Source organism: Cervus elaphus, chromosome 20 (genome assembly GCF_910594005.1).
Source record: "Cervus elaphus chromosome 20, mCerEla1.1, whole genome shotgun sequence".
In the NCBI taxonomy this organism is placed as follows: Eukaryota; Metazoa; Chordata; class Mammalia; order Artiodactyla; family Cervidae; genus Cervus; species Cervus elaphus.
This window is the reverse complement of record NC_057834.1, coordinates 137,217,268-137,243,261: the sequence shown is the minus strand read 5'-3', so window position 1 is coordinate 137,243,261 and position 25,994 is coordinate 137,217,268. Positions and strand designations below refer to the sequence as shown.

The 25,994-nt window shown below is 48.0% G+C and overlaps 1 protein-coding gene across 2 annotated transcripts in view; it reads right to left on the bottom strand.

The window, feature by feature from the left end:
- Positions 1-24,761, bottom strand: part of UBE2F (ubiquitin conjugating enzyme E2 F (putative)) — a 44,138-nt gene extending 19,377 nt beyond the window's left edge. The window contains exons 1-4 of one of the 2 annotated variants that reach the window (XM_043876884.1): positions 24,579-24,755; positions 19,790-19,923; positions 10,490-10,519; positions 6,835-6,900 (exon numbers count right to left, since the gene is read on the bottom strand). In XM_043876884.1, coding sequence (XP_043732819.1) covers positions 6,835-6,900; positions 10,490-10,519; positions 19,790-19,907 — 214 coding nt within the window. In that variant the 5' untranslated portion in view covers positions 19,908-19,923; positions 24,579-24,755. Of the gene's footprint in view, positions 1-6,834; positions 6,901-10,489; positions 10,520-19,789; positions 19,924-24,578 lie in introns of both variants that reach the window. The other variant, XM_043876885.1, reaches the window with a different exon arrangement.
- Positions 24,762-25,994: the final 1,233 nt, after the last annotated feature.

Below are 25,994 nucleotides of genomic sequence, written 5' to 3'. Positions count from 1 at the left end.
CCCTCCATCTTCAAAGTCACCGATGGCCAGTGGAAGTAATACTACAGACAACAACGTGGATGTGCTAAGTGAAAGAAGCTGTGTGCAAAATGCTACATCCTGGTTGTGGCCATTTATGTGACTTTCTGGAAAAGACAAACAGCAGGGCAGAAATCAGATCAAAGACTGCCAGGGGCTGGGGGTGGAAGAGGAAGCTCACTAACAAGAGGCCCCAAGTTCTGAGCTGATGGACACACTCTACGCGCATTTCAATCGTGCCGGTGGTTACACAACTATATGTATTTGTCATAAAGCAGAGAATGCTACACCTAAGAACGCTGAATTTACTGTCTGTAAAATTATGCCTCACTAAACATGATTTTTGAAAAAGATAAAGCCTGCTACATGAAAGGCACTATCAAGTAGTACAGGAAAATCAAAGCATGCTGGCAATTTTTACAATGCCAGAAAGCTTAACATTTAAATAGCGTGTCCTCTTAAAAAACATTTTATATACAATAACTATCAGAATATATGTTTAACAATGTAATAACGGTTTGTAAAACAGTATGTCAAGACATTTAAATTCATACCCACTCCTGGAAATCTGAGTATCCCAAGAGAGAATCTGCCTCAGAGTTGTACATGCGAGGCGGAGGGCAGAAATCAGTTTGAGCACAGTGGATACCAGATAACACATCCCCTGCTCAATAGGATCTAAGCACAGACAAGAAGGGCATGAACGTTTCCCTAACAAAAGTTAGCTAGTGCTAAGGGAGGTAACTGGTCGTCTTGAGCGCTGATACCACATCTACTATATATGAAAGGAGAATAATTGCCACTGTATTTCTAGGGTTATTTGAAAGAAAAGACTCCATCAGGAAAAAAGTCTCTTCTGCTTCAAATTTTTCTCCTTGCAATGGTTATCTCCCAGAAAGCTAAAAACCAACCTAGAGAGAACCAGGGAGGAGGGTTCACATTCTGTGTGTCTGAAACGTTGACAGAGTAACAGTAAACTACACTCCAGCTACCAGGAGACCAGAGTGATGGTCAAGCCAGAGGTCTGCTTCAGTGCTCTGATCCATTTTCATGTCTTTAAACATGTTCATGATCATTTAAATGTTGCTCTAAAATGTTCACGTGTGGGACCAAACCTATGCCTCAGGCTTACTAACCACACTTCTCTGCTGAGAAACTGGGCTCTTACTTTATTTCACGTTTAGAAGCTTTTCCTTCTATAACTCCAAAGCTGCGAAACAAAGCTAAGAATAACTAAGAACCAAACATCATGGGGTAAAAGATAATTTAAATTTCATGACTCACTGTAGGGTGCATTTTTATTATCAAGTTCATCAGTTAGGGAGCTTTTAATAAATTATATGTTCAAATTAAGAAAACATGACTAATCTGATAATTAGGTGAATATATACCTAGATATACAAGATTTAGAATATAACTATGTAATTTCCTAATCAGAACTTTTATCTTATGTAACAATTAAAAAAAAAAAGACTTTCTAAAAAAAAAAAAAAAGATAATAAAACCTGGTACTTTCTAAAAAAAAAAAAAAAAGGATATTATTCACTATTAAAAAAAAACTCCCACATATCTAATAACAAACATATAACCAGAGGATGAGATTGTTGGATGGCATCACCGTCTTGATGGACATGAGTCTGAGCAAGCTCTGGGAGTTGGTGATGGACAGAGAAGCCTGATGTGCTACCATCCATGGGATTGCAGAGTCGGACACAACTGAGTAACTGAATTGAACTGAACCCAGGTACATAAATCTCGCAACTCAATAATGAGACAAGCAATCCAATTTTTAAATGGATAAAATATTTGAGCAAAGGAGATATAAACAGAACAAACAAGCTCAAGAAAAGATGCTCAATATCTTTGGTCATTAGGAAAATGCAAATCAAAGTCACAATGAGATACACACACATTGGAATGGCTAAAATTGAAAAAAGTGATAATACTAGCTGTTGGCAAGAATGTAGGTTAACTGGAATGCTCATTCATGCTAGCAGGAATGCAACATACTTTCTTTTTGGAAAACAGTACACCAGTATTTCATAAAGCTAAACTTATTCTTACCATCACTAATTATTAGAGACATGCAAATCAAAACTACAATGAGGTGCCACCTCACACCAGTCAGTATGGCCATCATCAAAAAAAATCTACCGGTCCGCCCACGGCGGCCATCGCCGGCTGGGCGAGGCAGCAGCGCTGACAGTCCCCATGGCGGCTGCGCCGGAGCCCGGGGAACCCGGGAAAGGGAAGGCAGAATTAGAAGATCATGTGACGTTGGAGTAGGAGGATTTAGCATGGTGACTTTAGGATACTGGTTCCACCGTAGGTATAATTAAGCTAAGCTAAGAATCCAGGAAAGACTTGCCAGAGAAGGAATTAAAAACAAGATTTTATACGAAAGTACCCACCTTGATCCTGCAAGAAAACAAACCAATGGCGGCGGCAGCAGCAACTGAGCAGTCTTGAGCATAGAAAACCCAGATACAATTCACTTCATTGTGAACAAAGCTGAGATGAACTACAGAAACATTTTATGTACCATAAGGCAGATCTCAATCAAGTAAATAAAGTATGTGTAAGCTGTAAAAAAAAAAAAAAAAAAAAAATCTACCAACAATAAATGCTGGAGAGGATGTGGAGAAAAGGGGACCATTGGTGGGAGTGTAAACTGATACAGCCATTATGGAAAACAGTATGGAGATTCCTTAAAAAACTAGGAACAAATCTATCATATGACCCAGCAACCCCACTACTGGGCATATACTCTGAGGAAAACCATAACTGAAAAAGACACATGTACCTCAACGTTCATAGCAGCACTGTTTACAATAGCCAGGACATGGAAGCAATCTAGATGTTCACCGACACACGAGTGGATAAAGAAGCTGTGGTACATATATACAATGGAATATTACTCAGCCATAAAATAGAATGAATCTGAATTCTAGTGAGGTAGAGGAACCTAGAGCCTGTTATACAGAGTGAAGTAAGTCAGAAAGAGAAAAACAAATACAATATATTAATGCAAATGTATGGAATCTAGAAAAATATCAAAGAACATATTCACAGGGAAGACACAGATGTAGAGAATGGACCTGTGGACACAGTGGGGAAAGTAGCATCAACATATATACACTATCAGGGGCAAGATGGAGAGCTAGTGAGAAGATGCTGTGTAGTACAAGGAGCACCATCTGGCGATCTGTGATGACCTGGAGGGGTGGGGGGAGGAGGGGATGTAAGTATAATTATGGCTGATTTGCACTATTGAATAGTAGAAACCAACACAACATTGTAAAAATTAAAAAAAAAAAAAAAACTGGCAAATGAAGACCTGCACGCAAAGCTTTACAGCAGCTTTTACGCATGGTGGCCCCAAAGTGAAAACAGCACAAAGGTTCATCAATAACCTGGTATAAATACTGGTTTACACCCATATGATAGAATAAAACCCATCTATAAAAAGACACAAAATACAGTACAGGTGAAACTCAAAAGCATTATGCCAAGTAAAATAATGTAACTTATACCTCAATCAACATTGCCTTTAAAGAACTTTTTAAAATCAATCTACATTTCCACCTTAAGAAGATAGAAAAAGAAAAGCAATTTAAACCCAAGTACAAAGAAGGAAATCATAGACAGCAGAAATCAATAAAATGGACAGACAACTCAGAAAAACAAATGCTTGCTCTTTTCAAAAAAATAAACTGGATAAACCACAAGCTAACATGATCAAGGGAAAAAACAGAAGATCCAAATAAACCAACATCAGGAATAAAAACAGGGATGTCAGGACAGATCGCACAGACATCAGCAGACTAATAAGAAAATATTCTGAACAAATTTGGATGGTGTGAAAATGCCAAAAGCAGTCTTGCTCATAATAGCCAAAAGCTGGAAAGAATTAAAATGCCCATCAATATGAAAATAATTATGTTCATCATAGTCATACAACAAATACTGCTATCCACAATAACACATATGAATTTAAAAACATGTTAACAAGAAAGAAGCCAGAGACTAAGAGTACATAGTATGATTCCATTTAAATGAAATTCAAGAACTCAAGGAATTTAAGGACTATAATAAGAGAAATCAGAAAGCAATTTTGGGTATGTAGCAGGGGGTGAGGAATTGACTGCAAAGAGGAAGAAGGGAACTTCGGGAATGCTGCAAAATCTTTACTGGGATTAAGGTTACACAAGGGTATGTGTCCATTTTGCACAACTAATTATGCTCTGCAGTTAAAATTAGCACCCTTTACTGTTAATAATTTTATACTTCAGTAAAATTTGTTTAAAAAGTAAAACCTGAAATGAAAACTGTCTATGGTCCCCTCTGCCTACAAGTCACCATACCACAATGGGAGCAGGCTGGGGGGACCTCCACAAGTCAGTAGGCCCAGTTTTTCAAACCACCCCTCTGACTTCACAGATGACACCAGGGGGTATTTCAGCCAGTCTTGAGATTTTTGCTTTGTTTCATTTCCCTTTCTAGTATTGTTTCTTGTTGTATGAGTTAATGTGGAGTTTTTTTTCTTCCAAATTTAGTTCTTTTCTTTTCTTCCATCACCTAATTACATTTCCATCTTTTCTCTGAAGAGTACATTTATTCCCAAGCATGAGGGATATTCCAAAAACAAACAAAACTATAAAAATTGTACCAAGTACAAACAGAGACTATCCTGCCAGGAGCCAGAGAAAGAAGAGATTTGAGTTTCAAGTGCAAATGCAACTCTTCCCCCCTGACCACCTAAATATGTAGATCCTGTATATTATCTAGTTTTCATCCCCAAGATTACTGGCCAAAATGAGCCAATTTCAAAACCACCTGTTCCATATACTGTTAAAACACTGTTACTACTCGGGTCTATCTCTATAGTTTCTCTTCAATACTAAAGACAGCACGACTCCACAAAGTTTTTATAAAAACCAGGATACTGGGCAAGCTTTTGGGGTTGGCAGATGTCTGTGATGCTTCTCTGAATAACCCAGGGCAAGAGAAATAGCAGCTTCACTGCCACAGACAGCACCACTTCACTAGAGGCGCCCCCCTGACACCACAGACACGAGCACACCACACAGCTCCACGTGCGCGCCCCCAGACACGGACACTCGAGCACCCGGCAACCACAGGCACCAACACACAAGCTGCCTTTTCACCTGAAGAACACTCGTGCTACAGCTCCAAGAACAAGAACATCAAAGATGGTGTCAGAGACAACCACAGTGAGAATGTTCACGTCATTCAGTAAAAACATTCAGTTGAAAAAAAAAGGAAAAAAAAGAAAGAGTTATCCAGAGGTTGGACTCGACACATGTAAGAGAGCAACAAGCCTGGCAAAGCAAACCAGGTCTCTGAAGAGCTGAGAACCACAAAGCCCAAGCTTGGGCAGAACAGCAGAATCCATGAGAGCCACTGAAAATGCTTAAAAAGGCAGAGGGAAGAAAATTTTTTACTACAAACACACAAGAGTGAGACCACTTAGTAAACAGAGAACCAATCTAAATCACCACAGTCACTTCTGAAAATACCTTGCAGTGCGTAACAGTAATAGTGATGCTCATAATGGTGACCTCTGGTCACCAGGAAACATTAGAGTGTGCTCAGTACCCCTTGCTAAACACAGCAAACCTGCGACATCTTTGTGAAGGCGGCCAAAGGATGGTAAGAGCTCCCCCCCACCTCACAGGTAAAAGTCCTCTCTGGGGGTCAGGCCCATTTCTGATGACAGTGCCCTGGTGGTAGGATCTCTACCCTGGTGCTCGCTCAACTTAGGCAGTGGAGATGGTACCAGACTGAACTTATGGATACATTCCAGAGCCGACTGTAGAAGCAGCACACAGATTACATGAAATTTTTAAAGATTTCAAGCACATTTTGAAAGTAGGATTTCTCCTGTTGTCATACATCACCTCCCATCCTACCTTCAGGCAGACAACACGAGGGCTTATTTGTAAATTCACTATCACCCACTGAAATTCTGCATTCTCCTTCACTGTTTAATTAGCTAATGACTCATGATTCCCAGTTTCCCACTTGCTTTCCACCTCCCAAATAAAACACCACCCTCCACTTCCTCCACAGTACTCCATCCCCTTGCTTAATTCTCTCTGCCCTGCTCTCTCCTCTCCCCAACCAGCCCACCACGGCACAACGCCCTCTGTCAAATGAACTCTGGTGGGCTGCAGTGTTGGAAGCTGTACACCCCCAACCGCACCATAACTAGGAGAGACCCACACCCTCTCTCCAGCGGCTCAGCATGACCAACGAGAAATATCTACCAGCTTAGACACCTATCAGTGCTAACGAGGACAGCTGGTTATCTGCTTGTTTCCTCTGCTAGACCTGGGCTGAAGCGCTTCACACACATTGTCTACTTAATTCTCACAAGTGTCCCATGAGATAGGTTCTATTTGATCCCGCTTTGCAGCTGGGTGGGCTGCAGCTGAGACAGGTTCCTGAACAATTCAGGCATGGCCGTGCTGCTGCAAGTCAGCAGAGCAGGATCTGAACCCAGTGAAGACCTCGGGGCTCGCGCTCTTCACTCTGTGTCAGCAGCCTCCACCATTATTCCCTCGGGCTGTTAAAGTCTGTACCGGTTCCTAGAGTACATGCCGCATGCCTCAGATCACTTCATGATGCTTTATCTGACCACACGGCATGCATCTCCTCTTCATCTGGAATGTCACTGCTGTCATAACTTACAAAAGTTAGAGGACAAATCAAACCAAAGATTATAGATTTGGAAAATCTTTAGAATGTGCTTTCTGAAAATCACTTTAACACATATACATGTAAGAATATTACCTGGGGTGACAGTTAGCTGAAAGCAATGAAGCTTGTTTGGATCAGGAAAATGCACTTTACACGTACCTGCAAAAGAAACAGCTCGTCAGGAAGGCTAGTGGTAGTCCTTACATTGAGGCAAACCTCAAAATACATGGAAAGTTTAACGCTGCTGAGGAGCTGACAGGCCAAACCAGTAGATATCATCTATTTGTTTGGTAATAATCATGCCAGTGTGCTCAAATTGCAAACCACTGATACTTGTCATGTGTCTTCCTCCTTACAGGTTTTTATTAGTTAACTCCAAATTGACCATGTTATCTGTCACCCTTTAAATGGTTCCTAAAAACAGAGCTCTTTCCATTAATGTCAAGACTGGTGCTACTTTACTTTGAGAAGAGAAATCACACCTCAGGGAGATTAATGTATGTGGGTAAAGACAAGCTAAACATAGAAAAACCAGGAAAAGAGCCCAGGCCACACTTCTGGTCTGTACCCACCACAACATACAAAAGTTACAAAGAACTGTCCCAGCTGAGGGAGCGCATGCCCAGGCCACGGCATTCTTTTTTTTTCCCCTAACATCCTCACAACCCAACCAGTAACTCCGCTTGGTTTGCTGGCAGAATGAGGCTCGGCTGACTCAGATGGTGACACTCGGTCCACGTGAGCCGCACCAGAGGGTCTGGATTAACGGAGAGCCCCCTGAGAGCGCTGCTGCGGTGGGGCGGACAGAGTAAGGTGGCCACAGCCGACATCTGCCGCCTTCAAACAAAGGACACGTCAGAAGAGCAAATACCCAAGGGATTAAATATAGAAGGAAGATGGAGGGAATACAGATAAAAATTGTACTTTATAAACCTGGAAAATAGTATGCTAAATTCCTTGAGTCATCTACTGACAATTTCTTACAAGTCCTACTGGAAATATCTGCCTAGTTTCACACGGTATGAATTTTCATCCAAAAGAGGAAGATTCTACTTTAGCCTGGGACACAGCCTTAGAGACCATCGAGTCCGACATCATCGATTGTGAAAGATGACACGAAGGCCCAGAGAGGTACAGTGACCGGCCCAAGACCACACAGGTTATCAAACAGAAGGAAGTTTAGCCCCCAAATTAAAACTAGTTTATGCCTCATTTCATTACTCCATGAACATGCCAGATATGACACACAACAACAACGCAGAACTGTTTGTGGCGTATTTTTTTGGACCAATCCTTCAGAAACATCAATGCAGAGTAAAAGGTAACTTAGTCTAGAAAAGCAGGACAGAGTCTCAGAGATCACACTGTCATTTTCTTTGTTTTTGAAACAAAGAAACCAGGGACTGAAGAATCCAAGGTTTTCACCCAAGACACACATTTGAACCATGCATAGTAGTTTAAATGGGTTTTGTTTTTCCTAATTTAACTTGAAAAGATAAATGCCATTTTTCTAGTGAAATATATGCAACAAAAACATATGACAAGGGTGTGGGAAATGCTTCATTAATTAGATATAAGTTGGCACCATCCATTTGTCTTTAATGCTTCATATTCTCATTTAACAAAGGGACAGATATAGACATCAATCCCTCTAATACAGACTGACCCACCAAGAATAAAGAAATTATCAAGATGGGTTAAAAAAAAACAAAAACAGTAAAACTCCCAGAAAGAACCAAATCTTCTAAAGCTAAAGAGAAGTCTAAGTTCCTACAATGACAACAAAAAGTTAAAGTCAGGTTTTTGTTTTAGTTCAGGTTTTGTTTTAGTTCAGTGTAGGGGCATCATTAAACTAGAGAAGGGAACAGCAAACCATTAATTATTAAAACTCCAGAATTACGCTTTTTCTCTGTCTGTAGACACAGGCTAAGACTTTCACAGTATTTCCATCTAATTGAAAGAGATGTTTTTTATTTTTTGCAAACAGAGACACCTCTATAAACTTGCAGGTACAGAGTTCCAAACTAGTTCTGAATAATTTCTAAGCAGCATTGCTCTATGGCAAGTTATTTTGTTTGCCTTAATATTTTAGAAAGATTATGAATTAGACAGGAAAGATCTGTTCTTTCATGGCTTCTTATTTCCTCTTTAGAATGAGCTATGTACTTGTGGAAAGCCTGGCTGATTTATATTGTATCCTCTATGACTTGGAAAGCAGGCAGGAAGATGGAGAGAAGAGAAGCATGCAGCATGTAGTTTGTTTAATCTGACACCACACCTGTACGGCCTGGGAAGATAGGTCATGCCTTTTTCAAACCTAAGATATCCAGTTAAAATCCTGGTTTGAAAGCCAATTATAGTTTTATTGTTTCAAACTAACCTTTTAGATAAAGCTAAACTATACTCTCTGGGTTACTAACTGACAATCTCTGGGTTTTTATGGTCTTTGATTAAATGTCTGCATGAGTATATATGTTCAAGCTGGGGGGGCCAGTGGGAAGACATGATGGGGGCTGAGAACAGAAGGACCACGTCATTTTCCTCTTTAACTGGATTTTACTAGATTATTACATAATCTGAAAAGAAGAGGGGAAAAAAAGAGTGAGAACAGTGTAACACAGCTGTCACCCAGCTTCAGGATTTCACCGACCTTGCTTCCCTGTCCTACCCACACACAGCTGTTTGCCTGTTGTCCTGGAACGTTTTAAAGCAAACCATTTGTAAATACTTCCATAGGTAGAAAGATAACCTTTTCATAGAATCCCAAAGTATTTCCTTCTTGTTCTGCCTGGAAGGAAACTTTGAAGTCAAGCAATCCAGCTACTTTTAAGACATTCTTGACCAACACTAAGAAATATATTTTAGCACAACCCACTATACTCATATATAAATGTTATATATTTAAAAGAATTTTTCAAGGAGTATGTACTAACCCTTAAATACTGGTTGCACAACCATTGAAGCACTGCACCCCACAAGGATCTTTCCAACTTTCAGTGGGGTTGGAGAAGGCCCTCTCTCACCCTGTGTGAGACAGGCCTCTGTATCAAGCTCTCCCGAGCATCTGCCCAGACTAGGAGACCTACGTATAAAATATTTCACTGAAATCGTAAACGTCCTTAGCCTTAATCAAGTGTAATGATAAAAAGTTCTAATTCCAAAAAGCACTACAGTGGTCAAAGCATTTAGACTTGACGGGCCTGCACACCAGAAAGGGCTTGGGAAGGCGTCGGTGACACGTGTCGCAGGAGTGGACGCTGGGCAGGCGCGCCTGCTCACGGGTGAGGCCCTCAGTCAGGCCCAGCGTTAGGCGGGAGGACCAAGCAGGGGGAGCGGACCTGAAGACACAAAGACAGCACCGCTGTCCAACCTCGGGCACAAGGACCAGTCACAAACAAGTATTTTCTGGACCAAAATGGTGGTGCCATCACTAACAAGAACAGGACTGCCCATCCCTGATTCGCATGCCTCTTCACGGGAAGGGGACATTGGACAGAATGTGTGCGGGAGGAACGAGCCCTAACCAACGCACTCCTGCGGCAATAAGGAGAGGGGGTGCTGTCGGCTACCTTCTCCTTCCCAGGGCCTCGAAAAAACCCTGCTACCTGTTTGCACAAAATGCAAGCTTATTCCTAATACACATATAAAATAGGCTTTTTGCTATGTAAAGTTATTAAAACATAAAACAAGCTTCTCCATGCAATTTATTTTATAGCATTTAATGTTTGGTTGGGGATGCTATACTTACAAGGTAAATTAGCTTCAAGTTCTGCAACCTCTGTGGAAACAAAGAGATTACTGTTAATATTAGTTAATTACTCCACATAAAATCACCTGCTCTAAATTGGCATTTCCCTCCAAGACACCAAAAGAAAAAACTAAAAAAGAATTAACCAAAATCTACACTTGGGTCTGACGCTTAAACTTTAAGCCATGAAGTTGCTTTCAAATACATACAGTGACTTGCAGGATGCCAACAAGTGCAGTCAAGGGCCCTTGAAATTTTACTTTAGTACAAATGAGAATCATTCAAAATTAACAGAAATTACCTATGGGTAAACAGTCACTAAAGCGGTTTTGAAAATCTCGTTCCCCCAAGTAGTGGAACTACTGCCCTCAAAATCTGATTTCTATTTATAACTTTGCCTCTTCCAGTTTTTCCAGATTCATCTTCCCGCGAGGGCTCGCCCAGTTTGCGCTCGAACTTTTCCAGTGAGAGGAAACACTATGCCTCCCGCTGGGCCCGTGCGCTGGCCCCATCATCTGTGGGTGTGCCGACACCCAAGAGAGCCTGCTCCTGGGGCGACGCTCCTCAGCCCCAGCGCTCTCCTCTGGGGCTCTCCATCAGGCATGCACTCGGTGCTCAGGCCCAGCACCTCTCTGCCAGGATGAAGCTGCAAAGCCCCCATCAACTGGGCAGGCAAGTCGCCTGTGCCTCTGACATATCTGAAACTTTGCCTAAAGGGCACAGCTTTAGAAAGGGCAAAGTGGGGGCCAGGGCACCTGTGAGGTGGCTGCTCCTGACCGGCAGGGAGAGCCGGCAAGCCCGGAAGTGAGTTGGATAGAAGGATGGGCCAACTGTGTAGGGGTGCGGCTGGGGGCCACTGAGGGGGAAGGCGACAGAGGTGGGACGGAGGGAGTGAAGTCTGGGTTCATGACCAGGGCTGGAAGCCCCTGCAGTCATGCCACCTAACAGCATGAGACCCACGGAGGGGAGAGGCTGGTGAGAAGGAAGACCTTTGGCAGAAAGCGGAGGACAGGAGCAGGGACAGTCACCAGCGGAAATGCAGGAGCTATTCAGCAGAGACGGCATGCTGGTCTGGTGGTACGAGGGGGATGAGGCCTGAGGGAGAGCCCGGGATGTGGGTCAGACCCTGTGGAGTGCATCCAAACCAGCAGGAAGGTAAGTGGAAAGACGGAAACCAGACTACAAAACACGAAGGAGCAAATAACTCCTTCAAGTGAGGAGGCGGGAGGGAACAGGTGGGGAGGGGGGGGTCTTGATGTTTGCAGAGTTGAGTGCATTCATGAGAAGACCTGTTCAGTTGCTAAGTCGTGTCTGAGCTTTTGTGACCCCATGGACAGCAGCATGCCAGGTTTCCCTGTCCTTCACCATCTCTGGAGTTTACTCACTTTCATGTCCACTGAGTCGGTGATGTCATCCAACCATCTCATTCTGAGGCCGAGGGTTTAGGGAAGAGCCAGGCCTCTGATTTCAACTAGTTGACAATCTGGGTAGAGACAGTTGGCCCACTAGACGTATTAGCTCTGGGGTCCAGGCATTAGGGATGGGTAACCAGGAAAGTGAGGTGGGGCAGGGGAGGGAGGAGTCAAGAAACAAAGGGCAGTCTGTGATCAAATGCAAGCCTGGGGTCTATCCTCTGGGCAGTCTTATGCTGTGGTGCATTAGAATATATGCACTTAAAACAAAATGCTGCTGATCCTCTAAGGTTCACTAGCACCATCCTTATAATGACCCTGAGGACTTTTCATTTCTTCTTTCTGATTGGTCCACTCTAGCCCTTCCATGGGCTTCCCTGGGAGCTCAGCTGATGACAAATCCGCCTGCAATGCAGGCGATCCCGGTTTGATTCCTGGGTCAGGAAGATCCCCTGGAGAAGGGACAGGCTACCCCCTCCAGGCCTTCCATAGAGCAGGGCACTGGGCAAGGAACGCTCTGATGCGGCTCACGTGGGCGTTCTGACCAGGACGGGGTCAAGGACCTGGCTCTGCTCCAACAGTGCACACAGGGCATTCATTTTATCAAAAAAGCGCACATCTTACCAAATGAGTTATGCATATTAATCACTTCTAAATAAACATTATCCATATGATGAAACCTATATAGTTTTAAGGCAAATACTATTTACATATTTATTATACTATTAGCTTTTGGTTGGTAAGAATTTACAAGAAACCGTTCTTGAGGACCGTTTGGAGAGACCGGTGCTGTCCCCTGGGACCCAGTTTTCTCTGGCAGGCCTATTCCGACTGCTGTCCTAAGAGCTCTGGTCGTTCAGTTTTACAAAAGCCCAGTGAAACAGAAAACGTGCCCAGAGGACGTGAAAGGGGGCCACAAGACAGAAGGGAAATACTTGAGAAGACAGGCTGGCACCAAGGAACAGGGAAGAGGTGAGGTCTGGGCACAGGAGAGCAGAGAGGCACTGACCAGGGCATCATGTTGACCGAGAGACAGAACGGACCCTGCACACAGGGATGGGGTTGGGGGACGAGAGGCTCTCAGCTGAGGACGCCTCACACGGGGCAGGGACTCTCCGCCCTGACTGCACACAATCATCGGGGGCGTACAATCCACGTAGTGTAAACAGACCAACGTCAAGTGTACAGTTCAGTAACTCTTAGTAAAATTTGGAGCTGTGCATCCATCCCCACAATCTAGTACCTGCTGAGCAACCCTTCACCCCCTCATCCAGATCAATTACACTGAAAAGCCTGGGTGGGGCCAAGGCCCCTGAATCTTACTATTCTCTTCAAGTGTAGGAAACCACTGTAGGCTATTCTGCCAAGCTAAAATATCTACACACAGCTATTTTCATAGACAGATTTAATAATTTCACATCGTGGTCTAGAATCAAACTCCGAAGAAGAGTGTTACGCCTGAACTTCCCCGTCAGTGTAATTCCCTTGAGGAAGGAAGATGAGGGCCAGGGAGGGCAGCCCCCAAACCCAATCCAGTGATGACCACAACCACAGTCAGGGCCTCTGGACCAAGAACCAGTGCGTGCAAGAAATGTGACCTTAGAGGTAAAAGGGTTTCATCAAAGAAGCTTGACACTTTGGTCCAGCCCAGTACAGAAGATAAATGAACTACAATGCAGTGTTCCTCTCAGGGAGGGATCACAAATGATACCTGTACACTTCAAATGAGGGCAAACAGTAATTCACTAACAGCAATTAACTCAGAAAGTGCTGAGTCTCTAAGTTGTGTCCAACTTTTTTTCAACCCAATGGACTGTAACCCACTAGGCTCCTCTCTCATGCAATTTCCCAGGCAAGAATACTGGAGCGAGTTGCCATTTCCTTCTCCAGGGGATCTTCCCAACCCAGGGATTGAACCTGAGTTTCCTGCATTGCAGGTGGATTCTTTACTGCTGAGCCAGCAGGGAAGCCCAATTAACTCAGAATCTACGTACAAAGACTATGACCAAACAAACGAGCGATCTGCTTTACATGCCTGGGAGGCCTCTTGGCAGAGCAGCAGTCCTGCCCTGCTCGAAGGACACTCACTACCCCCACCTGGAAGGTACCAAGAAGTTAGTTATTTTTAAACCGCCAAAGTCTTGCCTATTCCAACCAAAGATGCTAACACCTCTCTGGCTCACCAGCCCAGCCTTTGGAGAGATACCTGGCACCTTGCACAATTAAGTGGCTGCACAACTTCCTTCTAAGAAATTAGACTCTTTTCCTTTCTAACTAAAGACCAAACCACAGAGCCCACTTGAAGCACAACTGCACTGAAATGTCAGATTACAAAATCCACCCATTACCACAATGGCCCCCACACAGCATGGACCCCCCTCCTGCTGTGGGTTGCTCACAACACAGTGCTCCAGCTGCTTCCCACCCCTGGAACCTGCACATTATCCATGGTGGGGGCTGCACATTCTGATCCAGCCCTGGGACCCCAGTCCCTGGGCCTGAGCTTGGCACACATGGAGTGCTTGGGAAATGCTTGACCAACAAGCACACTTGCCAGCAGAGCGGCAGTACTTGCAGTGTGGACATCCTGAGATGTGAGGAGCTTTGTTCCTCATACAGTTGGTGACCAAGGCATTCCAAAGGTGTAGTGGATTGAACTGAGCCCCCTGCCCAAGTTCATATGTTGAAGCCCTAAACTCACATGATGATATAAGGTGGGGCCTCTAGGATGTAATTAGGGTTAAATGAGGTGGGGTGGGGCCCTCATGATGAGATTAGTGCCCTTACAGGAAAAGACCCAGGTACTTACAAGCCAGGAAGCCCTCCCTAGGAACTGAATCTGCCAATGCCTTGGCCTTGGCCTTCCCCATGTCCAGGCCCCCCCCAACTCCCACATCTGTGGTGTTCTATCATGGTAGCCTGAGCTGACAAAGACCAAGCCCAATCACAGGTGCCAATGGTTCTGGGCAGGAGCCAGTTCCAAGCACTGTCAGGAAACCCAGGCAGGACAGCTGTGCCCTCTGACCCAGGCAGAGCTGGAAGCTGCTGCCCAGAAGACTCGATTGCCTCTTCTTACCTCGATTACCCCTACTTCTTAGGTTTCTCAATCTAGGACTTTATCCCTTAGCTTCCTGTATGTCTTTACGCCTTGAGTGCCTCTTCTGCACTGCCAGTGTCCACGAACAGTGCCTTCATGGGGAGACACCTGCCCCAAGGGCATCATCCCACTCCCAGAGACGGCACTGCTACAGCTGAGGCCAAGTCCCTACTGAGCCACTTCCACTCAGTCTAAGGGCCTTCCAGCAGCACACTGCAGAAAGAGGGCCACAGGAGAGGAGTCAGGGCCACGCCACACTCTGGAGCAGCAAGGATGTAACCCTGAAAACCAGCGTCTGCAGCAGAGACTGCTCTGGATGGGGTGGAGCCCCATGGCGTCCAACCACCCACTCTCAACATGAGCAGACAAAGCTGACTGGAACCTTCACTTCTCTTGCACAGATCCTCCCCGCCCCCGCCGGCCCTGCCTTCCCCAGATCCAGGGCTATCTGGGGCTATTTGGCAAGTCCGAGGGGGCTGCCACATTCCCAGGCGGTTTCACTGGTGTTTAAAACCCTGTAAGAAAGCATTAAACGGGAGCCGTGGGCCACCACCTTACTCCACATTAGTAGGGCTCCTCCTCTCTGGGCCACTGCCCTAGTTTTATTTTAAACACATTTTGTAACACATAGCCCACAACTTCACACGCTGCTAAATGCTCTGGACACTCTGCCAGCATGGCCAGCCCACCTCCAGAGTCCTGGGCAGGGCTGGCAAGGACAAAAAAGCCCTGGAGAACAACAAATGCTTCTCTCTCGCCCATTCTTCCAGGAAGCGCCCTGGACCAAAGCCCTCCCTACACCACCATAGCACTGGACTGCTCCGGTGGGCACAGAAGTGCTCAACCAGGGAGGCCACATGTGGCCCCTTGTGGGGACACCTGCACCTTGGATGTTGGAAAGCCCATGCAGGTAGGCAGCCAGGCCTCTTGGCTCGGCAAACCAGGCCAGGAGCACGGAGAGCTGCCACAGCCACGGAAACAAGAACACCAGGGGCCACTTGGGGCACAGGGGCTGAGGGGACGAAGGCTGCAGAATCAGTCTCTGTAGTTTCCAACTCCAGACCTGGCCCTGAACTCAGTCAGCTCAACACCAAATCTCCACATTTAGCAAACGCTTCCAGCCAGCCTGCCTGGAGCCCCGAGAGGTCTTCAGGGGTCACTAACAGGAGGCTGGCACACACTGGGCAGTAAAATCTTCGTCAAGTGAATAAGTCAAAGGACAGGGAGACATGCTGACATGTTCCCATTATGTGAAAAGTAAGCTTCAGAAAGAAGAAAGTAGACCATTCTGCCCAGACGCTTTTTTGGGAGGTGGGGAGCGTCATCAGACTCAGAACTAATAGACCCAGCAGAACCACAAAGGCCCACCAGAAAGCAGCGCCCCCAACCTGTGGCTGAGAACACAGGGAATGGCTCCTAGCTGGGCCCAGACCTGAGCTGGGGCCAACAGGAAATGCAGACCTAACACTCTCCCCCCAGCATCCCCAGCTCCCAGGTCTCAGGACAGACAGCAGCCCTCAGTCTTCACCCAGAAACACTCAACTGCTCTACCTCAGGGACTGCTGTTGCAAGCACCTCTCCAGTTCCAGCCTGAAGGATGTCCTTGAGGGTGACCTCAGGGGTGTAAATGAAAAGCTGGTGTGGCCCAGGGGCCAGCATGACAGAGCCTCACGCTGGCCAGCTGCTCCAAGGCAGGCCCCGGTGCTTCCAGGGACAGCTGGCTACACCTGTCACCTTCTGAACCAGGCCCACAGTTCTTCAGTTGTGCAGCCACCACTGGCCCTCACCACTGGAGACGAGTGTCCCTGTGAACCTCCAACCTCCCATGTTAACCCCACAGCCATGTACACTGAGCCAGATCCCCTACTGTGTAAGCTCATCCAAGCACGACAACAGACCAGATAAAAAAATATTTTTGCCTGGAAGCGTCTGTGGTCTTTCCTCTGGGATATGGGGCGCATGGCCCAGATGCCCTCTCAGTGAGGGCTGACAGCAGACGGCCTTCAGCTCTCAGTCCTTCCGGGAACTCTGAGGTGCACAGAGCTCCTGCCTCGGGCCAGACTGGTCGACAGAGAGCAGAAGGCCTGACCGTCTTACCTGACTGGGGTCTGCTCCGAAGGGCTGAGCTTGCCCCGGAGCAGAGGGGCAGGAGCAGACAGACAGGCCCTTGTCTGTCCTGGGGCCTTCGTCAGAGCTCTCCCTCTTCCCTGCTCCTGCTTGCTCCACCACCCTCCAGAGGGATCAGTCCCAGGGACACCCTTTAATAACCTCATGGTATGCCAAACTCCCCACTTCGGGAGCTCAGCACACAGCACTGAGCCCCAAAGACACATTAATACACTTTTCTACAACTTATTGATCCTCACGAGTAACACTTTCACACGAGCCAGAGGCAAAGCCACAGCCCCGGGTGACTGTCCTGACTGCAGCAATCCTGCTGAACGCAGACAACCAACCTACCTTTTTCCAAGCCCCAAAAGGGGAGTTTCACCTAGAAGGGATTCTTGGAATTATCACCCCTCCAAGGGCTTCACCAGGCCCACAGGAGCCATGGACTCCACCAGACTTCACTTCCACCATCAGAAATCCCCAGAATGAAGGCTGCGGCCACATCCAACCAGGAGAAGCAGTGCTACAGGGGTGGACCAAGCAATCATCACCCATCAGAGCATCCTCTATCAGGCACCTCTTGCCACAGCTTCCTCTCTCAGGACAGACCCACCCTTCCTCTCCACCTACTCCCCACCAGAAGCCCAAATTACTCACCACTCAGTCAGCCTGGCCGCCCCCAGCCTGAGGGAGAGAGCAGATCACACGAGGGCCGTGTTACTCTGAGTCCTGCTGCACAAACACCCATCAACTGCAAGTGCTTTGGGGCCCAGAACCCTAATAACCCCCAGTGTTTCTGGGAGAAAGAACTGGTGGCCTCGTGAGGAGGTTCCGCACCTCTCCCTGATGAGGCTCATACCAAAAGACCTCAACCCAGCCTGTCAACCCAGCCCAAGACATCTCCTGTCCTAGGCCCTGGGACCGAGTCCAGCGCTGTGGGCCTTAACGGGCCCCCTTGGGCTTCGTCAGGCCCTGGAGGCACCTGGGCGTTCCCAGGGAGTCCCTGAGCAGAAGGAGGTGTGGTGGAGCCTGGTGCCTCCTTGAATTCTCTCTTCTGTGGACTCACACCTCTGCTCTGCTCCTTCAGGTTCTGCTCCCCAAGTGCCTTCCCTACCCCAAAATGTGGGTCTGGCTGTCTTGCTACAATAAAGCTGAAACCTGGGCAAGTTTTTGAATCCCTCTAAGCCTCAGTTCTTCAGTTGTAAAATGAACTACCCACCTGGCAAGGCTTAGTCAAAGTCAAACAAGAACTGCCCTATAAAGTCCCCAACAGAGGGCCTTGCCCCAAGTGCTTAGTGGACAGCAGCTGCCATCAGCCGTGACACTGTCTATTGTGCCAGTGTCCCACAAGCAGAGTTCACGACAACTCCCCCTCATAACAACTCCCTGGCATTAGAACACCCTCCCCTTGAAGGACCACAACCTCAAGCATCGAACCCCTTCCCTGGCTTGTTTGTCTGGCTCCTGGCTTCCTCTGTAGATGGAACCCTAGAGCCAGGAGCCAGGAAAGTCTTAACAGGCCTTCCAAGTAAGGGGCTACAGCCAGGCCCCACCCTCAGTTCCCATAGGGTAAACTTCCTGCACTGTAACAAACTGAATGCAGTCTATGCTCTCCCTGACATAGCAAGTACTATCAAAATGTCAAAAACGATTCTTACTCCATCTTTAGCCCATCATCCCTCAGGCTGGGAGAACCAGAGCTCAGTCAGGACTCAAGAGGCAGAGAGAAAGCAGGGTCAAGGGCACCACCAGTCTCCCCGAACCCAGCACCTCTGTTCACAGACTCAGCAGTGCTTTATTTCTGAGAAGGCCCAGCATGGGGCATTCACACATGCCAGGTCTCCCTCATCAGATCTGTTCCCAGACATGCAAACGCCAGGAACCCCATGGTGTCCACCTAATACAAAATGAAACAGGAGGTTCTAACAAGTTAGGTAACACTCTGTGCTTCTTGGATCCTTACACTTACAAAATGTAAACATGCATCTTAAAGTAAAAAAGTGCTGCCAGGTATAAGGTATTTCAAGGAAACTGTTTCTTCTTCTGTGGGTCTCATGACCCTGGGAAACTGCCTTTGCACTCAAGAGTTCCAACTCTGTTCAATGACTAACTGCACAAGTTTCACACACACACACACACACACACCCCACACACACTACATAACCCTTCTCTAAACACTACACAGTTCTAGGACACCTTTATTAATTCTGTGAAGAGAATCAGTTTTGTACAAGGTTCTCCTAAGGCTGTGATTTGAATGAGAGAGAGAAGGACCCTAAGAAATTACCCTCCCTCTACAGATGAGATCCTCTGGTGCTGAGGAGTCCGGGAGAAAGGATGAACCCCGCCCCCCACCTAAGACAGCACCGAGACCAGAGTCGTGGGTCTGCTGTCCCTGGAGCCTTACTCCTTCCACTAGCACTCTGGTGGCCCCTGCAGAGAACACCCCAAGTATATAAGATACATCACGGTTCTAATACCATTTTCCTGCCATTGGCATTCGACAGTGTGTGCACAGGGCAAAGTCCTTCTGCTGTAAGCGATGAGAAATTATATTTAAAAATATCTTGAAACAGGTATTTCTATTTAGCAGCAACAGGCTGCTTCATACCCCCAAAGAGCCACACGCCAGACATCATTTTGTTGTGGGATATAAAAACAGCTCACTCGGGTGGCCCTTACCTTTAACAAGCAGCCTGTCCCTCACAGACACCCGCCGACTGGAGTCAGAGGCTGTGGCTGACGCCCGGGATCCTTTGAGACCATCATCCCGCTTCAGCTTGCTTGCCAGCGTCAGCATCACTGCTGCCTTTTTCCTGAAAGGCCAAAGGCAGGTTAAGCACTCATCTCCAGACACTGAGACAATGAGGTAAGGTGATTTTTAATTTTTTCCCATAATTTAGTTGTAGAAAAATGTAGCATGTAAGATAGATTAATAAGACTGCATTCCTCCATAATGAATTTGGGTAATCTCTATGCCTCTCTAAATCTGATTTTTTAAAGTATGAATGAAAATTTTAAAGGACAGCCAAGCATTCAACACTCACTGAGCAGCAGGCCCTGGGATGTACAGCTCATGTCTACGGCAGCCTCCACTGACGGGTTCCACATGGGCCCACCACTGTTCACTGCCCTCCCCTGCTGTGGGGACCGTGCCTCTGAGGGTGTGGCCCCAGTGTCTGGCCCATCGCAGACCGAGGGAGGGGAGCGTCCGCCCCTGGTGAGGAGGGAGCACCGCAACGCTTTCCCCCCTCCTTTAAGAAAGGTGTGGCTAGAACCTTAGTACGCATCTTCACATTTGTGTGTATTGTGCTGTACTCACATTGAAAGGCAACAGCAACTTAATTAAGTTATAATTAATGCCCCAAACTAGATTCTTTTCACTGGGCTGCTTCCAGCCCACTGTGTTGCAGGCTCCCTCCCCGACAGCTCACTGGGAAGGACAATAAAAACCAAGCACAGGTGATGCACCTGACTGCTTGGGAAAAAGGACTTAAGCTGTCAGCAGTGTTTACAGACAGAACTGTCCTCCAGCATCGCCTTCTTTATGTACACAAACCGCCATTCCTGTATGTACACAAATGGGCCTCCTGACTCCTCCTGCATGCTTTACCAGTCGGAGAGGAACTCTGGAATGTCTGACTGAAGACAAAAATTGATTGCCAGCTCAATATTTTCATAATTTCCTCTGTTGTTTTAATATTGTTTCTTTGCAATATCACTGATCATTTTCAAGAGAAAATGATCCAGAACTTCCAGATGAAAAATTTAAACCGACGTAAGGAAAGAACTTTTAGTTTGAGGCCAAGGTCCTGAAAGTCAAACTGTAAGAACAACTCTCTCCCAAGTGATATTTTTTGGAGAAGGAAATGACAACCCGCTCCAGTATCCTTGCCTAGAAAATTTCATGGACACAGGAGCCTGGTGGGCTGCAGTCCATGGGGTCGCAAAGAGTCGGCACGACTGAGCGACTAACACTTAAGTGATCTCTTGAGCCATTTTAATCCAGGTCCCTCACTTTTCACACCATCATCTGTTTTATCTCCCCACCCCACAAAGACTGTAAGATTTTATTTTCTATTATGAAAACAATATATTGAATATGCTCTTCTGAACTACACAGGACCTATCACCCACCTAATCCCTTTAGGAACCACTGGTCTCAATGCTTCAAAAGACAGTTCTATTACACATCAGCTCCTAGAATGTCAGCTCTGGGAAGGACCCCTTCCCCTGACTCCTACTTTTTCATGGATGTGGATTCTGGGACAGCTGGGGCCCAGGATCTGGATTGTGTGAGGCCACTCAGCTGCTAGAAGAGGTCACCATAGAAACACTGGTTTCCCACAAGTAGATGGTGGGGATGTTTCTATCCTGAAGGTGGTGATGGTTCCAGGGCTATATACACACATCAAGACTGATCAAATCACACGATTTAAACATGTACAGCATAGTGGACTTCAGTTGTACCTCAGTAAAATTGGTCAAAATGTGATTCCAAGCCATCACTAGTTTCCTTATTCCCACTCTACCATGCCGTCTCCCCAGGTGGGCCTATGGAGAGGACATAATCCTTTAACACACATCTCAGCTTCACCCAGCGTGGGGGACTATTGCTTCAGCTGACAAAGCAATCTCACGAGGGAGGACTGGAGTGGTGTCAGGAACACCTGTGGGCTCCAACCCACAAGCTACCAGGGACAGCAGCACCATCTACAGCCTGGGGCTCCTGCTCACCCCCACCTGCCCCCCTCAGTCCCGCTCCAGGGAGCTTGTCATTAACCCCTCAAGCAGATTTGGATCCCAAAGCAGTGTCTGCCTCCCAACCAAGCCCACTGCCAGGCACCCAGACTTGAGGACATCAGTCCTGCCACATGGATAGGGTGGCCTGATGATGGGCCAAGATCTCCGTCTATCACAAAGTCCACTTGGTTTTTAAACTCTAGCTGACCTTGGTAACACAAACATGGCAAACAAAAGCACAGCTTGTGTAAAGAGAGTTCGGTAGGCAGTACCCTAGGAAAGTCATAATAAAGAGCCCAGTGGAGTGGGTCCCAGGGCACACGACTGGCCCACACCCAGCTCCCTGCGGACCTGCACGAAAGGGGCTGTTCAGAGGGTCCTGGCAAGATCGAGTGACACAAAGAAAGGCTCACACCAAGATGCTTCTGTGTCGCCTCAGCCTATGGACTCTGCTTAATCATCTTACACTCCTACCCCACACTAAATTCTTCTCTGTGGGCAGAGTATGCCCCATACGCAATTCCATTTAGAGTCAGATTCCTGGTTGTCGATATTCAACAAGTTTGTGACCCCTAATAAAAGACACTGGGCTCTGATTAAGCAAGATATAAAACACTGTGATGTCCCGTTTTTCCATATAAGACAAAATATATTCTGAACATTCTAAGAAATCTAATTATATAATGACCAACTTTTCTCCATCATCTGCATCATTTTCATACACCACTTTAGGGATAAACCAAAGGTCTAATTTGGACATGTTCCATAGCTGTTAATTTAACTCTGTGCAAAGAGATGTAAATGAAAATAAATTATTCAGGCTGTCAGTTTAACTGAACACCTGTGGTTTGCTTCAGAATTCTCTTTTCCTTCGTCGATATACTTCACCCTTTGAAGACCTGGTTTAAAACTAAAATTTCCCTTTTACCAAAAATTACACTTTGACCATGGCAGCATTTTCAGTAACAAATCAATTACACTGAATAGCACACTCAGTCTCTAAATTCCTGAAGTTGTAACTGGCCCATTTACGTTCTTCCTCTGGGTGGGACTTTATTGCAACTGTTCAAAGATTTTTATGTGCTACTACTGTGGTTTAGTTGCTAAGTTGTATTTGACTCTTTAGCAACCCCAGGGACTTACCGGTCAGGCTCCTCTGTCCATGGGACTTCCCAAGGCAAGAATACTGCAGTGGATTGCCATTTCCATCTCCAGGGGATCCTCCCAACCCAGGGATCCAACCTGAGTCTCCTGCATTGCAAGCATTTTCTTTACCACTGAGCCACCAGGGAAGCCCCTGTGCAGTTTACTAGGCTCATCATCAAGAAGTATTTACTCAGCACTCTGGCCTGCAGTTGCAAAATCAAGCCAGGCCACCTGTACAGGGGCCAGTCAGCGAATAGGGTGGGGTACTCCTTAGTTACAATTCTTCCTGCCTTGGCAGAGTCCCAATCTAAGTGTAAAAGGTGGAACCCCATGTCACTAGGGGTCAACCAACTCCACAGTCAAAAAGGGGCCCAGATGAGGACATAAAAATGTCCACACCCCATTCTCCTCCTTCAGAAGGCCAGGGCCCAAGGAACCCACCCACCTGGCTCAGTGGTTGGCTGCCCAATGACCTTTGGAGCCCAGCCCTTTTATCTGGAGCGGTCAACCTGCCTCCCCCTGCCCTGCCTACTACCTGAGGGGCAGTTTGTTCTGGTGGAGGTCCTCAAGCCCCTTAACAGTTAACTTGCTGGTGATTCTTTGAACATCTCCCCCACGTGGGCCTTTCCCCTGCCTCATCCCCTTACCAGCCTGGAACCCTCCGTACAAGGTAGAGGGGCCTCCTCCCTGTTCCTCAGCGACACCTCGCTCATTTCTGGAAGCTTCTGCTCAATCTGACATCCAGGTCTGGATGCCCTGCCTCCCCTCACCACTTCATCCTGCTTCTTCCTTCGGATAACCGATGACTAGGCAGCAGATTCCTGCACCTCCTCCAAGAAGCCTTCTCCGACCACTCCGAAACCGTCCCGACCCCACTTGGGAGCTAGAGGGAAGGCAGAGGGGCGGGCCCGATCCCGCGTATGACAGATGAGGGAACCGAGACCCGGGGAAGGGAGGGCCACACCCAAGACTCCACAGCAGCGGGGACTCGGCGGCCTTAGGGATGGGTCCAAGATGTCCTCCCCCCATCCTCTGCCCCGGGAAGACCCTCCAAACCGGCCCCGGTCGTCCCCAGTGGGAAGCCGCAGGCACGCCGGCGAGGCGGCCACCCGGCTCCTCCGCACCCTCAGGGGCGCCCCCCGACTCCCCGGCCTAGCCCGATTCCCCCGGACGTCAAGAGTCCGGCTGCCCGCGTCGAGTCCCGCCGCCTCCAGCCACTTTGGACCGGTGACCTTGAGCCCGCTGGGCGCTGCGTTTCCTCGCGGACAATGCGGCTCGCAGCTTCCCCACGAGACGGCGGGCGAGAGGGGGGGCCGCGGTGTGCCCCCAAAGTCCGGGCTCTGGCGGGCTTGTCCGTGGAGCCCGGAGGCGGCCAGCGCCCCGGTCCCAGCCCCGCACTCCCCAGCCCGCGCCCCGCGGCGCCCGCCGGCCCTCCGGCCCCCCACAGCGCCCGGCCTTGATGAGAGGAGCGGCGCGGCCTGAGGCGGCCCTACGCCCGCCCGCCGGGTGCACCGGCGCCGAGGGAGCCAAGCCGCCCTCCCGCGGCCGGCAGCCGCCCGCCGCAGGGCCGCGCTCTTCTCACCTGGGCACCCCGAGACAGGCGAGGCGGGCCCGGCGCCCAACACCATGCCCCAGCCGGCCGGCGGCAGCGAAACGCAGCCCCTCACAGCCAGCACCGGCTCCGGGCGGCGGGACCGGAAGTGGCGAGGCGGGGACTCGGCCGCTCTCGCCTGAGGCGGCGGCGGCGGCGACTGCAGCGGGCGCTTTAAAAAAAAAATTCAAAGGCCCGAAGAACTTTATTTGGAGCCTGACATGCGAACAGCAGTGCGCACCGGGAAAGGGGACTGGATTCGGCGGCCGCTCTGGGGCCTCGCTCATTGGCTGCGGGGCGGACACGGATCTTGCGGCCCTCGCTGATTGGCCAGTAGCGACAGGGGGCGGGTCGCCCAGTCAGTTCCCGAGCCTGCGCGCCAGAGATCCTGGGACTCCGAGCGGTGTTCATGCCTCCATTCATTTGGTCCTGTGCTGGGTCTGGGCCTGTGGCTCCGGATCGTCACGCAGCGTGGTCCGCGGAGGCGGCCAGGCTGATGCTGACAGCTCGGTGGATGGGGCGCCCGCTGTATGCCCATCACCGTGCTCAGAATGCAGAGAAGCGCCCCCCCCCCGTACCCCGCCAAAGCCCGCACGGTCGGGACAGACCTGCAGCCTCCAAACTCCCCGGGGTGCTCGCGGGGCCCGCCGTAGAATCGGTGGGCCCTTTCCTGTTGCCCAACTTTTTTTATTCCTTCTCTCATCGCTTACACTTTTGTAAAGTACTTACTTTTAAAAATCTGTTTCAAATTGCTCTAATTTCTAGCTGCTTCAGTTCAGTCGCTCAGTCGTGTCCGACTCTGCGACCCCCATGGACTGCAGCACGCCAGCTCTCCCTATCCATCACCAACTCCCGGAGCTTACTCACACTCATGCCCATTGAGTCGGTGATGCCATCCAACCATCTCATCCTCTGTCATCCCCTTCTCCTCCCGCCTTCAGTCTTTCCCAGCATCACGGTCGTTTCCAGTGAGGCAGTTCTTCACACCAGGTGGCCAAAGTATTGTAGCTTCAGCTTCAGCATCTGTCCTTCCAATGAATATTCAGGACTGATTTCCTTTAGGATGGACTGGTTGGAGCTCCTTGCAGTCCAAGGGACTCTCAAGCTTCTTGAGTACACATTATTTTCCTGTAGCTTTGCGTCCTGGTGTAGTTGGTAACAGGCTCTCTGGGGGAGTTGTGCAGGGCTCCTGGAGGAGTGAGCCATCTGAGAGAAGAGGTTCACCTCCTGGACAGGGAAGAAAGGGCCAAAAAGTTAGAATTTTATTTTCAGAAGCCCCATTGAGAGGTGTTAGAGGGTGGTGTGACAGTATCAAGTTTCCTTTCTAAAAGGGGCTTCTGGTTCTGAGAGCTGGTGGAAGAGGGGACAGGCAAAGAGGAAACCTGGGTCAGCAAGACCAGTCAAGAA